Below are 22,798 nucleotides of genomic sequence, written 5' to 3'. Positions count from 1 at the left end.
CGTCTTTGTCGCAGAGGAAATTGAGAAAAAGTAAGGAAAAAAGGAAAGTTCAAGAAAGTTCATCTTAATATATTGACGAACAAGCGGTTTTTCCTGGAATCACAGCGTACGTGACCAAGTTTCGATCGGACCAACTGTTTTGCACGCATTTACAAAACATTTACATTTTAAATATAGATTTTAATCGGCGGCTTAAGTTGAAAAGGTCGTTTTTATACGCAACTTATCGTTCATTATCACCTGCCGGTTTATCTGTGTTTCTTACGAGACGCCAGAGCGAAACACGAGATATCTCGTGATTCATTTCTTTTTTCTCTTTTATGAATGAACTTTTTATTAAGATCATTGCCTTATATCCAGTGACTTAATTGATTCATTTGAGAGGGAATAATTTTTCAGCAGTTTTAATAAGATGGAGATAAAATTAAATCGTTGTTTTAAGAATTCATTTTAGAGATTTCTGTACAGGGATTCCCGGTACGATTATTCGATTTTCCTCCTCGATATTTCTGAACCGCGTCAATAAAATATTCCCAAATATACTCTTATTTTTAACAACGACTAAGGAAATTGGCTGACCGTGAAAGGAAAGGAGAAAATTTGCTTTAGGGTCAGAGTTCTGAAGGGTTAGAGGACATCTCAGTTCCGTTTTCTTTGAATAAAATTATACAAAGTATTCCGTAAAAAAGGGATGATTTTCCATAAGAAAAAAAAGGAGACGGTAGAATATTAACCCTCTACTTTCGATTCAATTCTGGAAAATTAATTTTTAAAACGAACATAGAATTATGTCCACATCTTATTAAAAGTGTATAACTTTCGAGGAGTTGCCTGTTGTAAAAAGAATCAATTTATTTGAAAAACAGGCAATCCCCGGTTTCGTATGCATAACAAAAAATATCGAAGGAACAGTCTTACAATCCTGGGATTAACATCCACCTTTCCTGGAATTGATTTTGCTCGAAGTAAATGCTCGAATCGTTACTTGAGATTCAATCGAACGAACTGAATTAATTCATCGAAAGAAAATCGGATTTTTCTTCTTCCTTTCATTCGATCTCCATACCGATTGCTATTTCCTTCCAGAAAGTATGGATTATTATTTATAAAATTAAGAATTTTTGTCATTTCCAATTCCCTCTTATCGAATCGAAGTTAACCATATTAATTCTACCAATCTTAATATTTTCGAGGAACGACACCGTTTAATCACATCAGTGTTCAATTTTAAGCTTCCATAAATTCTAGAAACAAATCTCACCGGAAGTCCCATTCTTCCTCTATCACAGTTACAAAGAAAAAAAAATTCCGATTAGGAACCACATAAACTTAGTTCATTGATCGACTAGGTACCTATTCCACAGAAAGTTCCTCTTTATGGGAAAGGGCAGCAAAAGTGATTTGTATAAATTCCTCGTTTATTTCTATATCACTGTGGACAACTGACTCATTCGATATCATTCTGTTCGTCCGAAAAAGATCACGCACACACATAAACGTACCTAACAATAAAGCGTATGTACAAAGATCGAAGGAGAAGAGAAATAGATCGTTTGATACGTCTCTTCTATTCCCCTCGTGCTACCGTATGGCATCTACCATCAAATTATCCGTGATTCAGTCGTGAATTTAAGCGTAAATATTTCTCGTTCGGGGAATTAAAAAACACCAACGATGGTTCTATTAATAGATGTGTGGCCCACGATTTCTTCACCCTCTGGTTACAACCTGGAACGATCGATATAAAAAAAGGTAACGTGACTCACAGGAATATTGACGAAATTTAGCGGTGATAACGAGGTATGTTGAAACGATGTAAATTTGTGTTATTAGTTTTGGCATTTCTAATTCAATTGTAAATCACATGAAACTGAAATCTAACACATCCTCAGCTCAAGTTATTTAAACTGATCTGAAACTGTTGATTCGATGATTAATTAAGTTTTAATTCCCTCCTCGATCTGTCGAAATTATCAAAAAGAATATTTAATGCCTGATTAGGTTATGAGAAACCCAGTTACCCGGATATTTCGAGTACCCGGTACGAATGAATGGCCATATACCTCAGACGAGTGGAGAACAAATCGATGATGAAGTTGCGAGACTGACTTTGTTCTTTCCCTTTTTCTAGAGATTTTCAATTTACCTGGAAGTGATTCGATACTCCGTAGTAAGGGAAAACTCCACCAAGGATATAACGATAGTAACCGTTGTGCCTGATGCGATATTCACCATCCTTGATATCCTCCGGGACGTGCCACGTAATGGTCACCTGACTCGAGCCGAGAACCACGGACGTCCTCTTCCACTCAAATCTGTATCGATAACAGTAAACCAATGGATAGGGAACACCATTATTATCTGTCTATATTCCGATTCTAACATTACAAATCAATATTCTCCATATTCTGTTTGAATTTCTTCCACTGCATTCCTGATAATCTCCTTAATTCTTTATTGTTATCCTAGATAAAGAATTAAATTTTTTAAATAAAAATAGCAGAAATTTTATGTACCTGGTCTCCCAACTGGCGTCTGTGGCGACAGGAATCCATATCTCGTCCTCCCCTAATCTCTCGATCGTCAAAAACGAGCTTTCCGTCATCAGATTGTTTCGTGGGTGGCCAGAAACCTTCAAAGAACAATAGAAAAATATTTCTGTAATAAATTGAACAATGAATTTTGTTGATCAAAATAAATTCAGGAACTGTCCACATATTCAATTCTATCAAAAAATGATCAAAAATATATTGATTCGAATAATTTACCAAGTATCGCGAATAGAAATCATTTATTTCGCGAAGTGCAGCGCTCAATAGACCGTGAACTCATTGCGGTGTCGTTTTAAAAATGTTGCCATCACTTTATTCCAATTGCATTATAGAACATTTTGCATAACGTTTCTCTATCGACCACAATATCTAACTGGGTCACGGTCATCATTACCTTATTCGATATTACAAGAAGCACGCTAAATTATTTATTCTCTAACACCTTCAGTGTCTAATATAAACGACTGTCATAGATCTTCGACCAGATACCTTATAAATTCATTTCTTTATTACTCACGAACACTGCAGTAACGACGTCTCCAGGTAAAACCATTTTCTGCGGTTGCTTGATGCAATCGCCAAAATGTTGACCCCATTTCGGGGTGTCGTACAGAACCGGTGTGACGAAGCTGAGAAGATTTTTCTTCCTTAGATCAGGAGGAGTCGGTCCGTGCTCGACGTTCTTTTTCTGAAACAGCATCAAATTTAATAAGTTCAATGAAAAATTGAAGCTGAGAGCACATAAGGGTACTCACAAGAATGGCAGCTGTCACAAGTTCTTGATACTGTTTCAAATAAATAGTTAACGTATGCGGACCGAATATCGTGGATGCACCTTCGTACCTTTGAATCTAACATATAGAAAGAAAAAATAATAAATTGAATAAAAATAGGTGGATCGATAATTTTAATTTCGCCGAATTATAGCGAAGGATAATAAATTATTCAAAATAGTTAGTAACAGGCGAACGAAAAGATGATCTATGATTTACTTGATATTCCTCTGGCGTAGTGACGTAATCGGTGTAAGTATTACAGAGACCGGCGACTATAACGGAGGTTTCGTCGTCGGACGCATCGTTCATGACCGTTTTGATAGCCTCTCGCAATCTTCTTCCGGACATTGTTGTGAATTCACCTGGTACGCCGGCAATGACAACGTTCCCGACCAGTGCCACTTGCGTTGCCACGATTTTCGGTTGCCATTCGTACGGTACCCTCATCTAACAAGTCAATTCGAAATGGATTACTATTACATTCCAATTACAATTAACTTGAATCTTGCCGGTTGCGAACATCATCGATTATATTGGTTCAGCCTAAGCAACTTACACGACCGGTAGCAAGGAGGATTGGTTTCGGTTCATGGCACTTAATATCCTCTGCTGTAGGGGCTGCTAACAAGTTCCTAACCGTGTTCCACAAGGGATTGCCAGTAGTTGTACCTTGTTCGAACGCGAACGAACCAGGTCCATCGATCGTACCTGCCGCGAAACTGTAACCCATCGCTGGTTCACAGCCGTGCACCTAACGTATCAACAAACTACAATGAAAACAACAGCAAAATAGATATATTAATCTGTATAAATTGTATATGTAAGACTTTCTATGTATCAAATTAACAATAAAAAAGAAAAAGAAAATAATTCCACGTTACCATCTCGGTTTTCCCTGTGGTCTGGTTGTAGAATTCGGCCGTCTGTTCCGCCATGTTCACGTATCGATGCACCACGCGAAGGGGTCCGATCACTTCCTTCGGGTTCCCGTACTGCCATAGCCTCTGCAATCGCGGTGCAACGGAACATGAATATAGAATCGAGATGTCTGGGGTAACAACGCAGCCAGCCAGGCACGCATGGAAACGCATCCGGCTGGCTGGCTAGAATCTGTTCTCCAAACCGTTCCCGCTTTATCATGCTAAATACGGGGCTCTCGAAACCGTCGGAACCGATCGCGTCACGGCTAAAGAGCATGCGAATGTATGTTAATTATCGTCTTCTAGCCTCCACGGATGCCTCTCTCTATTCCGTCTTATTCGACGGGGACGAAAAATCGTCGAACGAATTATACCCTAAATTTATTTAGGACGGTTTCTACGAAACATACTCCGTTTCGTTCGACGTGTCGTAAACGAGGCCAATCACGTAACGAAGCAGGTAATCGCGATTTAATTACGGATAAATCTCTCGTTGCCGATCGACGATCGAACACGTTGCTCGACGTTAATCGTCGTTCATTTCCTCGACGTTCCATCAGCGGTGTAGTTAATCGTCGGCATTATTAACACCAAGCTTCCTTGGTCCGGTGTTCTTGACCGCGCACGATTGCAGCTCGTGTTTGTCGGCCTCGCGCACGCACGTATTACTACGTTCTACGTTCCCTGACCGAGGGAAAGTGGCGGAAGGCAAGGTTGCGTGTACACGCGAAGATGAGATCTTAGATATCGAACGACACGACGTGCATGAAACCGAGAGATAGAATTGCCGCGAGGGTCCTCAGGCTATCGAAAGGAGCAGTGATTTTAGGGGTTGATGGAGAAAGGGTTGAAAAGGTAAGGATAATAGATGGACCGGAAAAGGGTAGTAAATGTTGCGATAGCGTGGAAGTCCAGCGAACCAGGAAGAAGGAAAATAAGGGATGTTCTTTTATCGCTGAGTTTGAAAGGGTCGATGTTCAAATACCCTCTATCGGCCATGATTGCCTGTCGTAAAACAAATGTTTCGTTTCAATAAAATTTTTCCTTATCTATAATAAAATCCTATATAAGATTGCACAGTCTTTGTCGCGGACTAGTTAATTATTTACACATTTTATACCGGCGCATCTGTAACGAGGTGGGATCTGACGGGTTCTAACGTTCACACGCGTTACACTTCCATTACAACGTATTTGCAAGCAATTATCGATGATTCAAGCCTTCGATCGATCGACATTGAACCATTTACCGATTTCCTATTTACCATCGCGAACAGTCACGTTTCTTGGAAAGACGTCGCTCGTTTTTCATTCGATCACGATTAATTCTCGAGGATTCTGTTAATTTCGTTTCCAATTACTGCCGAGTCTTTCGCGAAGGGGTCGAAAGGGTGAATCCCGAGGAAACGCAGTAATCAATGTTTCTGAGAGATTGAAATCGAGTGAAATATTTTCAAACTACCTGATTGATAAATAATGGAGGATATTTTTCGTCAGAAAATCGAGGGATTCTGAGTTTTAGTTTTTAGATTTTGCGAGTTAGGGGCTTTTAACACCTTTCACTGTGAAACGTGTGAAAATGTTGCACAGTAGCATGATTCATGAGCTGTCGGTGGAAAAAAAAAGAAGGTAGTCACAGAGTAACTCGAGGAAGAAACGACGTCGTCCTTGCAGGGTGTGGCGTGGTCTGGGAAGGATCGCGAAGGAACCATGCGATCTGACCTCGTTCGAATGCTTTTTCCCACTAGACTACTGTCTTGTCTCGAATGGCTTTTCGTCGAGCGTGTACCTCGTGTCATCGAGTCGATTCATGTACCTCGTAACTCTTCTGATACTCGAACACGACTGTTTCATTTCTATTTGTTCGAAGATAAGTGAATTTATGTACATATGCATTGAAATTATTTGTAAATTCTTATAAAATGAATCTTAATATTTATACACTTATTTTATACTTGTACATTGAAAATTTGTTAATTGATAGCGTATTCTAATCGAGGGCTGTGCATCAGTCGTTCCAGTTTTCAATTTCAACACCTCCAGTCTCCTATTACGCCTTCACCGTCAAATTAATGGCGGGAAAGAATAATAGCGCTGATAGGAAATGGAACTAGTACGTTTCCTGTTATTTCCTGTCTATGTGTTTGCGAAGAGATTACGTCGGTGGCCACGAATACATTTCTACCACTAAATACTTGTACACTGATACCGAATAAAATTGAACAATTTTACACGATCCTACCTATTCGACGCTTCGATTCTAGATCGTAGACTTAGATTCAAACGATCAGTGTACCCTGCAAAACCCAGCAGCGTTAAAGATCATTTCCATCGTCCTTTTCTATCCGAACACCATGGTTCCTTGTAATCGTTCCGACCAATTCGTATCCCACGACCAACTCGTTGTGCAAGTTCAGCTCGATTACCCAGCCGGGCGTTGTCGAGCCACAGAAACCCACGTATACGAAATCACGAAAGGGGTGACGTACCGTAGGAAAGGCAGAGGAGAACAGGGGAGAGGAAGAAAAAAATGGAACGAGCAAAGGCAGCACGGTAATCCACGTGTTTACACGTTCCTGTTCCCACGTCCGTTGAGGCAGGACTTTGCAATCGTCTACTATCTCTTCTCATTATATGGCTTATCTGAAATCTTTCGAGACACGATTCTGCTTCCGTGCATGAAAATTCTTTGCCCGCGAAAGAGTCATGTGCGTCGAGACCGAGGAGCCATCGTTAAGCACTGATAAGGGGAGGTTTATCCTCGCTAGAACATCGAACGGTGTTTTACGAGTTGGCTGAACGAGCTTGTTGATGGCTTAGGTGCAAGAATTTTTTATTCAACAGCTCGTAACGGTGTTACGAGGATGTGGATACGAGTGTTTCTTTCCTTTTATTAAAATATCTGACGCGAGGGTGTAGATGAAAGTATTACAGAAAATAAGAAGTATATAAATTGCATTGGATCATATGCAATTTTTATGCAACGGTGCATCGGAGAAGAAAATAATTCGTCGATTTCCTTCGGACTTCCTGAAATTACCCTGTTCACGATAATGAAATTGAAGGTGGTTTATTCATGAATCATCCGGATGTTGCGCGAAGTCCTTGCCGGGCAGAAAATTGCTCGTAAATTCGGCGTTGCAGAATCAGATTATCAGGCCAGTACGCGATCCTGTTTCCTAGTTTTGCTCGTTAATTCGCCCGGTATCCGTTGGCCCCCTTTCGCCGTCTCTTTGCGTAACCGTTCAATTATCTTTTTTAATTATACGCCGAAGAGATGTGCGTAACAATGTCCACTTTCAAAATTCCGAAAACTCTTTTCGATATAATTAAAAACCCAACGAGTTCTGTTAATTGATTACAACAGCGTTCGTGATACATGATTAAAAATTGGAATTTCGTGGAAGGTGCAAGGAAAAAGGAAGGAGGGTAAAAATGGTTGGAAAAGACAGCTTCCTCCCGAGTTACGACACGGTTATTCAATCGAACGAGTTTCACTCTCGTTCGCCCGGAAAGCCACGCGTGTGCGTGAAATCCAAATGCAACTGAGAGCAGACTATTCAAAGTTTTGACCCGTCGCGTCGCCTTACTGCTCTGGAATGACAAGAGCTTCCCTGTTTGCTGATTTCTATCATCAGGAAGCTAAACTCCTTCGTCCTTTTCACCATATCGCACCGTATACGTATCGAAATAATTCTATCGTTCTGAAGCGTCGAATTTATATAAAAATATATTTTTATCTTGACAGAGAAAGCCGAGATCGAACGTTGTTCGTCGAAAGTCGAAATTGCTTTGAGGTTTCTGGCAAACGGTACGTGTATCAGGGTGTGCCAAGGATACGCCGGAATATTTTCTTCCCCACGTTTCACGGAGTTCTCACACGATTGTATTGAAATGCCGCTCGTAAACAATGAGTTGCGTCACAGAATATCCGATTGACAGAGGCGTGACAGGAGGAGAGCAACGGGACAAGAAAAGAAGGGAAAACCTTCCATGGGGGAACATTGGATTAAGAAGACACTTTATTGCTCCGAATAGTCGCATTTTCAGAAAACAAGATAATCCTTCGATTCGAGCATCGATCTAGCGATAAAGAAACACGGACGATGCAGGAAGGCTTTGTGCTTCGATGCAGACCGGAAATTGGCGACGAAAAACCGGCTCAGTTTCACGGTGGGAGTGTAATCTTTTTCCGTGATCGTTCATTCTGGCATTTGAAAGTGTGCCAGTCATACTAACGAGTATCGTCGCGATGGCACACAGCGAACGGTCGAGCATAAAACAGGCATTAGCAAAGTATCTGATCGTTTTGGCATTACGGTCACGAGGCAACCTTTCACGGCTGTTAGAATCGTAACAGCGACGAGTTCTGGGCCCTCTTCCAGGTTCCAGAGCGGTCGTCAGAGTCCGCTTTAGAATCGGAAGTAAAATAATAGAGGAACGTGCTCTCACTTCTCTTAAACGTCGTCGCGTGTCAGACGCGCGTCTCCTAACAAAAACTTTTCCATTTATGATTGATCGTACGAGAGGACTTTCAATTTCTTACCTCGACGAGTTAGAAATTGAACCGTCAAAACAAATTCTAATCGGTTTTTTACTTGTAATATTTCGTAACCCAGCGAAGATGAAAGGGATTAGTGCAAATCTTTTTTCAGTTCAAATCATACGACGAAGAATCGCGGCTTTGTTTCGGATACGAAATTGCAAAATGCTGGTTTAAAGTGTTGAAAGAATGCTTGTTCGGATTCTTAGCTGACAAAATAGCGCGAGTAACAGGTACTCTTCCTTAATGATCCTTTCACGCCGTCTGACCATGGGCATTATCTACTTTAACTGGCCGTAAAGCGCGTCCTCGGCTGCGCAAGGTCCTCCACGCTCAGGAGCAATTTCTAAGATTTCCGCTTTAGAATAAAAAAATGGGAGAGATCGGTTCTTAGAATAATATTTCATATTTTAATAATATCGTATTAAAATTCTGTTTTCGACTGAAATAACAGAGCTTCTTCTCTTCAAGCTAATTCATTTGATCTATGAAGTAATTCTTCAAGTTATACTTTATTATTAAACGACGAATATTTATGTATTCACAACATACTGAAATATGCAAAACGTGTGCCCAGGTTAGAATATTCAAAATCTCCAAAATTTACCGAATAAGGTAATATCGTTTGAATCATCTTCTTAGAAAGAGATCATCGTATGAAATTGAAATTCACGCTTCATAAAGTTCATAAACATTTTATCATGCGAAACCAGCTTAACATTACCAGCAGTTTCCATCAGACTCATCAGGATAGATTTGTAAGCAGAAAAAGCACAACTTCCAAATCTAAAGTTCCTTTTCGTATATTTTTATATCATCATTTTAAACCGGTCGCGAGTCACCGGCCGTTCGGTCATCTCGAAACATCTGAATTTCAAACGAACACACGTGAATTATACGCGGGGAGGAAAGGATCGGTATCTTTATGTCAGATCGCGGGAAGGATGCAAAAGGTTGATCCTAATCTCGTCCGCGTTCTTCTGTTCGCTACGTTTTCATGCGAATTTTTTTTATATTATTATTATTATTATTATTTCATTTTATCTCGATTCGCGAATCGTTTCAGTACACGAGCGAGATACTGAATACTAAGACGTTTGAACGTGGTCGTTGTTTGAATCGTAATCAGTATTTTTCGCGAGTCAGTATGGACACAGAAGTATATTAAACCGAGGATGAAAAATAGAATAATTATAACATAGATTTTAAGTGTCTAATGTATTTCCTAAGTGGGTCAGGATCGACCCATTTTCGTCTTTGAAACCGGAAAGGAACACGGGAATTGTAATACCGTATCTCGACTTCACACCTACTTAAGCAAGATTAAGGAGTCTGGTATCACTAACGACGAGATAATTATTTAGTCTAAGATTGCATCAACCCGAAGATTAGTGCAACAGACGAAGGTTCGCTCCATTATTTATGCACACGACCAGCCGAGCAAGCTTTGTTCCGACTCTCCTAAATATTACGACACTTAACGTAACAGTGGCAGCTACCACGCCTCCCTTTCAGCACACTCCTCTTCTTGCTAAATTAATGTTTCTCCTGTCTTTCAATTTCACGAATTTTGGCAATATGTACATTCATTATAAAATATTACACGAGTGATAAATAAATAAAGAATCAAAATTAAAAGAAATTTCAATTAATACCTATTTCATTATTAAAATAATTAATCTAACCAGACACCAATAATCAACTTCTACTAAACAAAACAAAAAATTAAAATTATGATACACTGTATAAGATGGATATCTCGAATCGAGATCCTCATCTTTCAACCGGTCTACGGTTTACCTGGCATTTTGATGGTGACCGGAAGTGGCGGCAAGAAAACGAGCATCCTTTCGCCGACTTTGGTAGCCGGCACGTGGACAAACGTGCGGTCTGTTGGCTGTCTTCTCACAGGAAGAAAGACGAATGCAGGTGGGGGGGTGGATGGTGGTGATGGGCGATGGTAGGAGGACAAGAGAGCTTTTGCCCGGGAACGAAACACGTCTCGGGTGGGAGATAGATATAAAGAGCATCGTCTCGGAATAACGTCTATCAGTGAGTATCGCGTTGTTTTCCCATACACAGTTTAAAATACACGGGACACCGTACAACTCGATCAGCATGCTGAAGGTACGACGGTTAAAGATACACTGAATCGCTGTGTGCGTGCGCGAGGCTCTGACCTCTTGTGTATACAGACTGATTCCGGTCTCGACCTCCAATCCTGTTTCAAGTGATATTGACAAATTTTCTACCGTATAACCAGCTTTATTTAAATGTATCGTTTTCTTCATAAGTGCATCGGTACACTTGCATAATGCACATTTTCTTCTATACCAAACACGTGCATTTTGATAAAGAATTATCAAAATTCGGTTTATTTTTCATTTTATTCATAGGCAATTGTATCGTTTTCTTCATAAGTGCATCGGTATACTTGCATAATGCACATTTTCTTCTATACCAAACACGTGTATTTTGATAAAGATTTATCAAAATTTGGTTTATTTTTTATTTTATTCATAGGGTATCATTGATATAGTATCAGGAATTAAATGGTAGGTGAGTGGGTCGATTAAGGGTTGATGGTCCACCCTATCTTGTCATAATTTCATTATTTCTTTGCATATTTCAAATACGGAAAGGTTGACTTTTTATTTGATATATTGATTATCTTATAATCAATAAACTTTTGTTATTTGGTCTCCTTTCTCGCCGTGTTCCCAAACACGGAATTTTTCTTTCTTAATTGGAATATCCTTCGGATGGATCGACAAATAGATGCCGACTTCTTATGGAATAAACTCCTCTTTGATAAATAATCAGGAACGTAACACGTGTCCAGGGGTTTAATACGTGAGGCGTCCGAGAACTTCTTTTATTAATCTTATTGTCTTTTGATATAATGATTCTTGGGGGCTTTCCTGTGTCTGCTAAGTTTAGCTGACTTCAAAAGTGAGTTAGATAGGAAGAGGTTGTTGAAAATTCGGCCAATCGCAATTTTTACAATTTTAAAGGAAAAATGATTATAAGATTCTTCGAGTTAAGAGATTAATTTCAACCGCTAGTGACCGACGAACAAAACGTTTCCTTTTCTTCGCGGTTTATCGCCGGGATCCACGCGACACGGAAACGGACGAAATCGTCGACCACTTCCGCGGCTCGGTATTAGTTTACGGAGCAAGGTCGACGAGAAAGTGAAAAAGGATACTTTTCTTCGAGGAGAAGAGACACGTCGAAGTCTCGAAGGCCGCGAAGCGACGCGAAAGATGAAACGCGGGTAACTTTCTCGACGCGTTCGATGACTTTCCAAGATTTCCGTTCGTCGACCCTTCGAAGGGTTTTTCTATAAATCTTATTAACAATTTGACTATCTTCGGGCGTCACAGGCAGTTTAAATTATACGAAGATAAAACATAGAAGAGAAAAACGGGAAGAAAGGAGAAGCGTCGAGTTTTCCTAGGAACAATAAACCATCAATCATCGAAAGGATATTTTTCAAGACACTTCTCGTATCTTTTGCCTGAATTTTCGAAAGTATCGACACGAAATCGATATCCTATTAACCACGATTTTCACTCGTATCCTTCGGTCCATACTCCAATTCAGTTTTTCGACATGCTACTCACGCAGGCTCAATATATCAACACCATAGCAGATAGTCGTAAAGTGAACAGGATCACGGCTAACATTTCAGCGGATTGATGGAAGGGCAACTTTTGTAATAACGATCCTTCCTCTCTTACGTTTGACGAGCAGTCGATGACGCGTTTAAATCGCTCCTCGATGAATAACCAAAGAAAAATCCGCGGATCGAGTTTGTTAAAGAAGCCTAATAACTTCTCGTTACGCTGGAATCGTTTATTCGTGCCTTGTAATATCGATCACTAAATTAGATGTATATTATAACTGCGGAGGCTTATGTAGTTTTATTACGTATGGATAAGTATGTCTACGTAATCAGAATTATCTTCTGTTAATTAACAAGTTGATTACTATGGGGATCACCGATGACCTTCGTTTTAATTCTGAATAATTCATATTAATTTTGCAATTGACTACCAATTGAGATATTGAATTATTATCAAATTATCAAATTATCAAATTATCTGATAGCATCGGAACAAATAATTCTTTAATAATTGATAGTTAATTGCAGTTTCAGGTATTATGCATTTTCTGTGCAACGATTGCATTCTGCAAGGCGGTGGTCCTAAGTGGATACAACGGAGGCCATGGACTTTCGTACAGCGATTACGAGGCTTACGAAGGATACCCGCAATCAGCTGAATACGACGGACACGCGGTGCTACCAACGGTAGCAGTTCCGGTTCACGCGGTGTCCGCTTCCCCTGTACACCTGAGCGCAGCTCTTGATCATGGATCTCAGGGTTACGATCACCATGGTGATCATGATCATGACTATTATGTGAGTGATCGATTCTATTGCTCTCTATTAAATTGTAAATGCGGATCTTTAAAATGTTACAAATTAAAAAAAAACTAATCAACTTATTGGCTTGTGAAACAATTTGACATCAGAGGCAAGAAATAATCTTAAAGAAAAAATTTATCCAAGTAAATGATTTTAATGAAAGAGGTTAACGGTTAAAAGGAAGAATTTATTTATCATTAATTCGACGAGACCAGATTAAGTTTTTGCTTCGTTCCGAGTTTATTTTTATGAAATTTCAAAGAGAGAGAAAAAGAAAGGAAATTAGCTTATGATGCAAGTCATTATCACGAGTAATAAAAAATTGATCACATTGATATTTTAATTGACTTTTATCAGAGGGAATGAACAAAGTGTCAAACACCACGATATTTAATTGATTTTACTAGCGACAAATAATAATTGATTGAAAATAAATTTAAATATAAATTGTCGTCGATTTGCATTCGCGATCGATACTAAAACATTTATAGCGATAGAATAACGAGCGTGACTCCGTTTCGAGTCCTGTCAGCCGTATGTTAATTGAAATTCCTGGCTGTGAAATGTGGTGCTTGGCATAAGAACACCTTTCGCGATGTGTCTCATTGTCGCTACTGTTTCCGCGACGCTTTCTAAGATCGTCTGAACGTCTCTGGTCTTTAAATTATGGCGCGTACGTGCTTCCACTGCGGAAAATCGCTTGCGAAATTTCCACTGGCTCCAAATGTATGCCGAGTGACTTTAAAGAAATTTCTATTATTGAAAATGTGTTTTCTAAGGTTCACTGATTTTGCCTATAGTAGACTCTCGTTATATTGCCGCTGACGCAGTTTTTGAATGGAAAATTTCAAAGCTTTCACTTAAAAGGGGGAGGAAAGATTTTTCTATCCAAAATTTTTAAAGATGAAATATAATTTTCTTTTTTTTTCTATAGGCTCATCCAAAGTACACGTTCAATTATGGTGTCCACGATCCCCATACCGGGGATGTGAAGACCCAACACGAGGTACGCGACGGAGACGTCGTCCACGGTTCGTACAGCGTCAACGAACCTGACGGAACTGTCAGGATCGTCGAATACACAGCCGATGACCACAATGGGTTCAATGCTGTGGTGAAGAAAGTTGGACCAGCTGTTCATCCGAAACCTGTACCCGTCGCGAAGTACGTGTCGCCAGCGTATTACAACAGTTACGAGGACTACGAGAAACACTATTAAACATATGCCTAATTAACAGAGAAAATTAACCCTTTGTCTTGTGTTCGAATGTGCAAATACGATTCCTCCAAATCAGATGGAAAATTTTCAATTATTATTACCTGCGTTCAAATATTTTGCAATTTATTTCAATTTTCAATAGATAACAAATAGTTCCTATACTTTTTCTTTTATATAATTTAGAAATTTATAATTTCTTGTAAATAGTGTTTGATCACTGAGAAGATGGTTAAGGCAAGGGGTTAATTTTGAGAGAGGGTGAAAATGATACAGGGTCAGATCGAGGTAGAAGGTGAAGGATCGAGGGTCTATTTAAACGAACACGTTGATGATCGATGACGATATATCAATTATGATTGTAAAATGATATTCAATTTCAAGGAATTGGATCATTCGTCGAACATTTGCGTGTTGGAATTTGGAGTTGCAATTGACTTGCAACGTTCCACTGCGATTTTTAATTGAATATTTATAGAATATATAGATACTTTGAAGAATACGATCGTTCTATTTGCGAAGTTATGTACGATATACTCAGCTGCTAGTGTGAAATACCTGATCTCCGGAGAAACTTGGATTCGAAAGAAACGATATGCATGTGCAAATTCGCGATTCTTTGATTAACAACGGGATTATGGAAATGAGTATCTACTTCATTAACCGGTAGAAAGTGGCGGGGAGGAGAAAAACTGCGTATTACCGATCCTACTTTCCATTTCCTTCCATTCGATGATTATTATTAAAATTTTGGTGCTTAAAAGTGTAAGAAAATTAAAGGAAGTAAAATGTTGCGTTTATCGCTTATTCTCGAATTACAGATCGCACACGGTACAATAGAAATATAATTTAATAGAGCTGTTAGTTAATTGAGCTATTTAGATACGGAAGATAACGGAGGAAATTGTTACCAGTCAATCTTTCGTGAATTAGAACGATTCAACTAGTTTCATAACTTTCTCCTTTGTAAAGTATCATTACTCAACACCATGCTGTATATGTAAATAAGAAATAAAAAAAAAATGATTTTATAAAGCATACAGTGTTCCTTTCAATTCGAAGTTGTGATAATTACCCACCCACGTAATTAGGGAAGCGAATTACCTGGGAATAATTAAGAATTTTAAATAGCTAAAATTGAGAAAGTTCAAACTTGAAGGTATTCTAATTATTTTAGTAATTAATAAGGAAGTAAAATTTTCAAGGGTAATTAAGAATTTTTAACTGTTAAAATATAAGAAAATTATAGGTAAATTAATAACCTGGTACTAGATTTTAATGAAAACCTTTTCTTTTCTTTTTTTTTTGTTAATTAAGTAAATTGTACACATTGACACCCTCCATAATCACATTGGCGGGAGTTTAACCTTGTTTTCCCTTCATTTGGACTTGGAAACGATTTTCATTTACTCTCAGATACAAGGGTGTTCAAACAGATAGAAACTTTGCAGGACAGGAAATTGCAGAAGCTTCAACTTTAACTTACACAATTTTCGTAAACTCAATACAAAACAAGTGGTTCCCTTTGTCCATGACCTTACACAACTTTTCATAAACTTACGGAAGTTCCGGAAAACAACAAAACTATTTTACTAAATTTATTTATTATTTTACTTGAACTACCTTTTTAAAATAAAACGATTATAAAAAAATTAAAGTATACCAATATTTTTCTGCTGGATTAAATCAGCAAATCTCATTTGCAGAAGCAAGAAAAAGGGGAAATTGCAGAAAAACTGTCTAAAAAGATAAATGACCGGGATGCCACTTCCACCCAACGAATTATTCCACTTTTAATTAATACTTAAGACTCTGCTCTAAGTTGTGCATAATTTTCTTTGCTATTCTGATTATTATCTCCTACTTATGATTTTTCCTCTATGCGTTTACGAGCGGGTTTCTTTTTTCTACACCTCCGGCCACGATATTATTCACAGACAAGTGTATTCTAATTACCGTTTCCTTAGACTGGAAGTGTACAAAACTAGCGGCGTTTTAAATGCAATTATCATTATACTATTGTGCGATTATTTATGAATTCCATAAAATTGTGTGAAATGGAAGACAGGAAAAGAATCTTAAGATATTATGGTTTTATTTGAAATTTATTTCCTGGCTTAATGAACTATCTTGATAATCAATTTTGCGAGTATTGACTACTTGTCGAAATCAAATTTGCTGGTATTAGAGATTAATCTAATAGAGTTTCGCAAATATGTCACACCAGTTATCGGATTTGAAGTGACAGATATTAGGGAATAGATTAATGAATTTGATAAATAATCTGTTAATATCAAATCAGGGAATTGGAAACAAATTAAACATTTTGATACTCTTATCTCTGTAATTCATGAATTAAAATTTAACTTGGAATTCAGAAGAGAGGCAATAGAATCGATTACTAATAATCATGATCGACTTAATCAGTTTCAAGTATCAGGTATAAACTTCTTAGATACCATTCTTATCAGACACAATACACGAATGTTTTAAATAACAAAAAATAAGAAAAGCATGCAGAAAAAGTAACTCACCCACGATTCCCTGAAGATTTTGTTGGCGATGATACTGGTACTCTCGAACATGTCCTTTCCTGGACCAGAGGCGAAACAAGCCTCATTTTTCCCAGGACAGGTGTACTGTTCGGAACAATCTTTCCCGGAAAAGTTACATTTTGGGCCTCGTATGTTCGGCGAAACGTCGCCCAGATTTGTGGATGAGAACGCAGCCACGAAGGAACCCTGATACCAACCAAAGTATCATACAATTTTCATTTACAAATTTTCCAAATGAATAATGAATTATTCCCTATCGTTGGAAGACAGACAACAGACACTTTCGACAGATGGTTCAAAAATCGTACGACTTACACTATTGTCAAAGTCACCAACCGAGAAAGGACGTCTCACCTTTCCGACTAAAGAATCCTGGTTCATAGCTTTCTCGAAGATAATGGACGCGTAGCCCATGTTATCGCTGGACACCAGATGATTAGTGTTGTTCATGCTGGTTGGATGCACAGCGAACCAGTTAATGACACCCAATGGTTTTTCATCGGCACCGATGAATTGCATCTGAGTTAAAATCTTGTCAACGTTGTACTTGTACCTGAAAATTAAAAATTTAATGTAATACATGTTAAGAAAATGAAATAATAATCACTCGCCTGTCTCTTTCTGCTTTGGGGTTGTTGAGATATGCCGAAGGGTTTCTGTTGATGTTCGCCTGGTGCACTTCACCGTGAGTAATGAAAATCCGACCCGGTACCATCGCGTTATGAGCACGTTCGATACTCTAGAAAAATAATCACCCTGACCTCTTTTTTATCGAAGGGTTCAATAATGGATTACCTTTGTTATTCCTTCTACTAAAGCATTGAAGGATTCTTTAACGAAACCGAAAGTGGTGAGATCGAATAGCATGTCCAGCATGAATCCACCTGGTGTAGAATGCGAGTGCGTTCCACTGATCATCACATTTTCTTCTGTATACATTTTACCAAATTGTGGTTCAAGCTTTTGCAATACCTGCGGAGATTCAAGTAGAAAAATTTTAATTATTTACTGGGTGCCTTAAGAATTTTTGACTATTTTCAATCTATATTTAGAACAATCTTTTTGGGACATCCTGTATATATCGAGAAGTATCGGGAAAGATTTGCCATCGACGCGTGAAATTCCTCGGTAAATTGAGGAATCAAGGATCGTGATCGCAGAAAGAGGGTTGAAACGAAAGGATTACCGCTTGGCGAACTCCGTTTCCTATCATTGCGCTGTCCACACTGACGAAGACGAACCTCTGCTCCCCATCGTCGATGATGAACGCGCGTGAGAACATTCGAAGATGAATTCCTGATCCCTTCTGATCGATCTTTGCATAGCCCATCTGGAAAACAAACAAACAATCCGTTAGACTGGCTCGCATACGAATGAAAGACACTGTTACATTGCACTATTGCTTGGAGAGAAATAAAATCCGACACAAAAATAAATTTCTTTCAATTTTAGTAAATTAATTTAATAATCAAAGTTCAGAGTTAAAAATCACAAGCACTCCAAAAGTTTCGATAATTTATTATTGCGCTGGAAAAGTGATGGAAAAGATACTAACGAAGATGATTTCAGCACTGGGTCCAGTGGCGTCTGCTCTGCCTACCCCGATGCTGTACGATGCAACTGCACCGGGCAATGCAACTTGAAGCAGCCATAACGATAGGAACGCGATGATCCTGAACCGTCCGAGCTTTGGTGTATCCATTCAGCCTTCGATCCGCCGATCTGATCGCGCTGAAATGAAAAAATATTGTATCTCGACTTCCTTTTTTCACCGGTTTCGATCAACGGAAAGTTTGCCACTAAGAAGCAAACTTCTATCACGTTTGATAAGACCAATTGAAATACTACTGCGACGGTTAATGTCAAGTACGTCGACGCGTTGTTACCTATGATATTATCTTCCGAACGTGCGTAAGATAACAAATAGAAATGATTTATATCTTTAACACATTTGCCCCGAAACGAAAAAGATACTAAAGACGAGTTTCTTCTTACATAATCAGGTAAGTTTTGGCATAGGTGAAAGTTAAAGAAGAAGCAAGTTTTTGTATCGAAAGAAACTTCTTTAAGCCTTTGGAAATTCTACCACAAAACGTTATAAAATCACTTTCGACATGTGTTACGATCGCTTGGAATGTGTCAGAGTAAGAATGCCTATTAAACGTCTGGAAACGCTTTCTTTGCTTTTCCATGTTCGAGAGGACGAGAGAATTGAGAAAGTATTATACAATAAAACCATAGTTGTTTTTTTTTTATTAAATCCCTTTATCACCATTGAATTCCATGAATTTATGTATAGAAAATGATTTAGAATTTTAGAGTGATCTGGCAAAAATTATTGTATAATTACATGCTCTTTAAAATCTCTTTCACCCTAGTCTTGTTCACGCTCAAAAACATTCCTCCCCTAGCGACGTACATCCCCTAACCACGCCAACCCCTGTGTTCCTGACCCTCATAGTCTTCAAAATTTGTTCCCCTCTATAAAATCAATAGCTTAGGTGTTTTTAACACAAACAGCTATCCGAGACAATGAACATTCCATTGGACGACAGATAACGCTATAAACCGAGCTACAGGTGTAGACGATTATGGTCACACAAGTATTACGAATCCCCCACGTGATTCGATCACGTTACGGTCTGCTTACGTAAAAATATTTCAAGCAAACGTCACGCGATTTTCACTCGTTTCTTTTATCCTGCACGATTCTATTCGATGCCAGCGAAAGATTAAAAATTTGCTAATGGAGGATACTAATTGTAAATTTCAGTTTTCGAAGAATCAATTATTTTATATTAAGAATACTAATAAAATGCTAACATAATAATTTTCCTTGAATTTCAAACTTCAAACTAATGTGCCATAATTGATATTTTGCGATACTTTTATGTCATGAAATTACGTCAGACTGTCTATGTTTCGAAATTCGTCATGTATGATACACACAACAACTAAATAAATCCACTGAAACGTACCGTGAAAGATCTTCCTCGTGCAACTGGAAATTTTTAGCTGACTATAAGAAATGAAAAACACTGCTCGAGATAACAGACCACTCGGCAGAGGGAATCTTGGAGGAGTGTTCGACGCGGGTTTGTTTCAGCTGATCGCTTTCTACAGACTCCTGTTATCAACTACGATTAATGTTAATCTCGTTGGCACGATTATCCAGAAACTCCGTTACGATTCCTTCCTTCTGATTCATCGTTACCATTTAGTTCGAACGGTTTTCAACTGCATCCGGCTCCCACGACCAGTTTGTATCATTAAAAACGAATTAATTACCGAGGGGCTGACGTTTCTGTACCATCTATAGACGCGAAACATCTGCTGGTCAGCTTTCTCTGGATCTTTCTTTCGTCTGTTCGAATCAATTCCAATCGATGAACTTTTCTTTGTCACTGACCTACTGCACCATCGTCGATGACGAAGAGAGAATTACATCTGTTCGATATTTTAATAAAATCACCCCTTTTTACATAAGCTGTTTCAAACTTTACATGTGAATTTTGCGTAGATTTATATATTTTTATTTCAATTACTTTTTTCAAAATAAATTTTCTGAACAACACACGAATTTATTTGTTCACCTCGTTTAATATAGCACACGAATTCCAATTGATCGCGGTAAATTTCGATCGATACCGATCGAACCAGCACCGAGATCGATCGACTCAGAACTGAGTCAGGAGATCGAGCACAAGCAGCTGGATGCTGCAAGATTTCGACGATCCTCAACGATTGCGTGGCGAATGTGGCTTTCACTTTCCAACACTATATCGATCATTCCAGAGGGATTTATCGAAGAAACCAGAAGTCCCTTAACGAATTCCTCGTACCTTAATTAATTCAAGGTACTCACGTTAACAATTCTTGAAACGAAACTATTCTTCTCCCTCTGTCAAACGTGTACTGAGTCACCTAACGACGTTCTAATGGCCAAGAAGAATGTGTACACTCATTATATTCGCCGTGAACAAAGAACTTATCTAGCCGACAGATCAACTAACAATAACACAGATACGCAGTAAAAACACCTTGGTGCTCGAACACTTAAGTATAAATAGAAATACGATCAAACTGTTTCGCAACATACAAATGAGTCAACTTTTAATAAGGTATACACCTATGTTCTTATCAATTTGATAAATGATAAGGTAACGCAATCGACGATTATCGAATGAAGTAATAAGTATTGGTACATTTTGGAATTGAAATAATGTTTTGATTAAATTCGATCATTAATTCGATATTAATTTATTAACACCTTTGTTTGACAAGAAAGCATACTTATTTCTTAAATCATTAATTACAATACCCATTTCTCCGGTGCTAATGACCTAGTCACTCAAGAAATCACAGTGAAAATTTGAAATCCATGAATTAGAAAATTGTACTCACGCTGTTTAGAACAGCCAACTCATGCCAACTAGTTCCACCCGTATACTAGTGAAATTCGCGTGCGGGATCGCGAGATCGTGATCGATGGATCAAGACTAATGTAAGAGTAAGAGCACGATAATAGCTGGTCAGTAGCACAGTCCGTCACCACGAAGACTCCGTTGTTCGAGCATCAAATACGCTCGGGCTAGCGTGGCTAGCCGTTCGAGAAGGGGAAAACGGAAACGATCCTACGGCTATTCTCATGGTGCACACTGATGTCTCGTCGTGTCGTCACGACTCTGTTCGTTCAGCCCAGGGATTCATAGACGGTTACGCGCCTCGTCTCTTCTTATCCGAAGAGTCATCAAAGCGTCTCACCGCTTTGACTCCAACTTTTCAAAGATTCCGTAACACCGTCTTTGTGCGGGTGGACTTTATCAGAAATCGTTCGATATCGCGGGAAATTCTGTAAAGGCTCGTTGTGATGAAATCACAAAAACTTTTCTTTCTTCACTTTTGAGATGGACGTTTTGCAATAATAAAAAATAAAAAATAAGGAAATTCCTCGTCCATCATTCATCCATCATTGTAGATTAATTATGTACATCAGAAACTCATGAGTTTGATGGAACTAATCAACGGATGACACCTTTGACCGAAGTCCAGTAGGAAAGATTTCGTAACAGAACATTATTCTCGTCTTTACAAAAACATCGCTATCTCGATCATGTAAATGAAAACGAGAAAGCCTTTTGAATCGAGGCTATTCAGTAAAAGGCTTCAGACAAAAAAATAAAAAAATTTTTCACTACTTCTTGTTCACCTTGACTTCAATATCTGCACCTACGTCAACCTTATAACAATTCATGAATGAAAATTGCAAATTCTTGATGACCAATCGTTACAGATCAATTATATTTATCATATTGCATTAGAAAATAAAACAGTTCATTTCATTTTCCTTTTCACTTTCACAAAATTCGTACCATTTCTGCGTCACACTAAACACAGAATTACAACACAAAATGATCAATGGAGAAGACACTAAAAAATGATCAGAATAAATTTTTATTAGAAACCTTCATCGAATTATCTGCTTATGGCTATCATTTTAGTGTTGATCTGAATGCTGTTATGATACTAGATCGACAGCCTTGAAAGTCTCCTTTCTGGGTCACACTTGATTAGCATGGCACAATTACTCGGAACAACGAGATCATAGAACGTTCTCTGGTTTCCAGAGGCCACATTGATTTATGGGAATTGAGAGACGTAGAGGAAAAAACACGTAGGAAGCTAGTCGAACTGACGTTCGAAAGGAGACTGTTGTCACTTTTGACGATCTAGCCGGTCACTATTGACCGCTACTTGGAGAAAGTATGAAAATAACATCCGTGTATTGCGTAACGCATGTTCGTG

At 38.5% G+C, this 22,798-nt stretch overlaps 2 protein-coding genes across 6 annotated transcripts in view; one reads left to right on the top strand and one right to left on the bottom strand.

The window, feature by feature from the left end:
- Positions 1–48: 48 nt before the first annotated feature.
- Positions 49–22,798, bottom strand: part of CDase (neutral ceramidase) — a 74,737-nt gene continuing 51,987 nt past the window's right edge. Inside the window, exons 1-15 of one of the 5 annotated variants that reach the window (XM_076688294.1) lie at positions 21,398–21,574; positions 18,549–18,724; positions 18,180–18,323; positions 17,789–17,965; positions 17,605–17,732; positions 17,309–17,546; positions 16,973–17,179; positions 4,210–4,332; positions 3,885–4,079; positions 3,545–3,775; positions 3,308–3,403; positions 3,070–3,240; positions 2,517–2,632; positions 2,147–2,315; positions 49–1,728 (exon numbers count right to left, since the gene is read on the bottom strand). In XM_076688294.1, coding sequence (XP_076544409.1) covers positions 1,711–1,728; positions 2,147–2,315; positions 2,517–2,632; positions 3,070–3,240; positions 3,308–3,403; positions 3,545–3,775; positions 3,885–4,079; positions 4,210–4,332; positions 16,973–17,179; positions 17,309–17,546; positions 17,605–17,732; positions 17,789–17,965; positions 18,180–18,323; positions 18,549–18,695 — 2,160 coding nt within the window. In that variant the 5' untranslated portion in view covers positions 18,696–18,724; positions 21,398–21,574 and the 3' untranslated portion in view covers positions 49–1,710. Of the gene's footprint in view, positions 1,729–2,146; positions 2,316–2,516; positions 2,633–3,069; positions 3,241–3,307; positions 3,404–3,544; positions 3,776–3,884; positions 4,080–4,209; positions 4,333–16,972; positions 17,180–17,308; positions 17,547–17,604; positions 17,733–17,788; positions 17,966–18,179; positions 18,324–18,548; positions 18,725–19,971; positions 20,761–20,858; positions 21,014–21,397; positions 21,575–22,798 lie in introns of those variants that run through there. The other 4 variants (XM_034325260.2, XM_076688295.1, XM_076688296.1 and 1 more) reach the window with 4 other exon arrangements.
- CPR6 (cuticular protein 6) lies at positions 10,834–15,465 on the top strand. The gene is made up of 3 exons (XM_034325279.2): positions 10,834–10,917; positions 12,947–13,216; positions 14,157–15,465. The coding sequence occupies exons 1-3, from the start codon at positions 10,909–10,911 to the stop codon at positions 14,439–14,441; spliced, it is 564 nt and encodes a 187-aa protein (XP_034181170.2). The 5' UTR covers positions 10,834–10,908; the 3' UTR covers positions 14,442–15,465.

Source organism: Osmia lignaria, chromosome 5, assembly GCF_051020975.1.
Source record: "Osmia lignaria lignaria isolate PbOS001 chromosome 5, iyOsmLign1, whole genome shotgun sequence".
In the NCBI taxonomy this organism is placed as follows: Eukaryota; Metazoa; Arthropoda; class Insecta; order Hymenoptera; family Megachilidae; genus Osmia; species Osmia lignaria.
The sequence above is the reverse complement of the archived record's forward strand: the minus strand, read 5'-3'. Positions and strand labels throughout refer to the sequence as shown.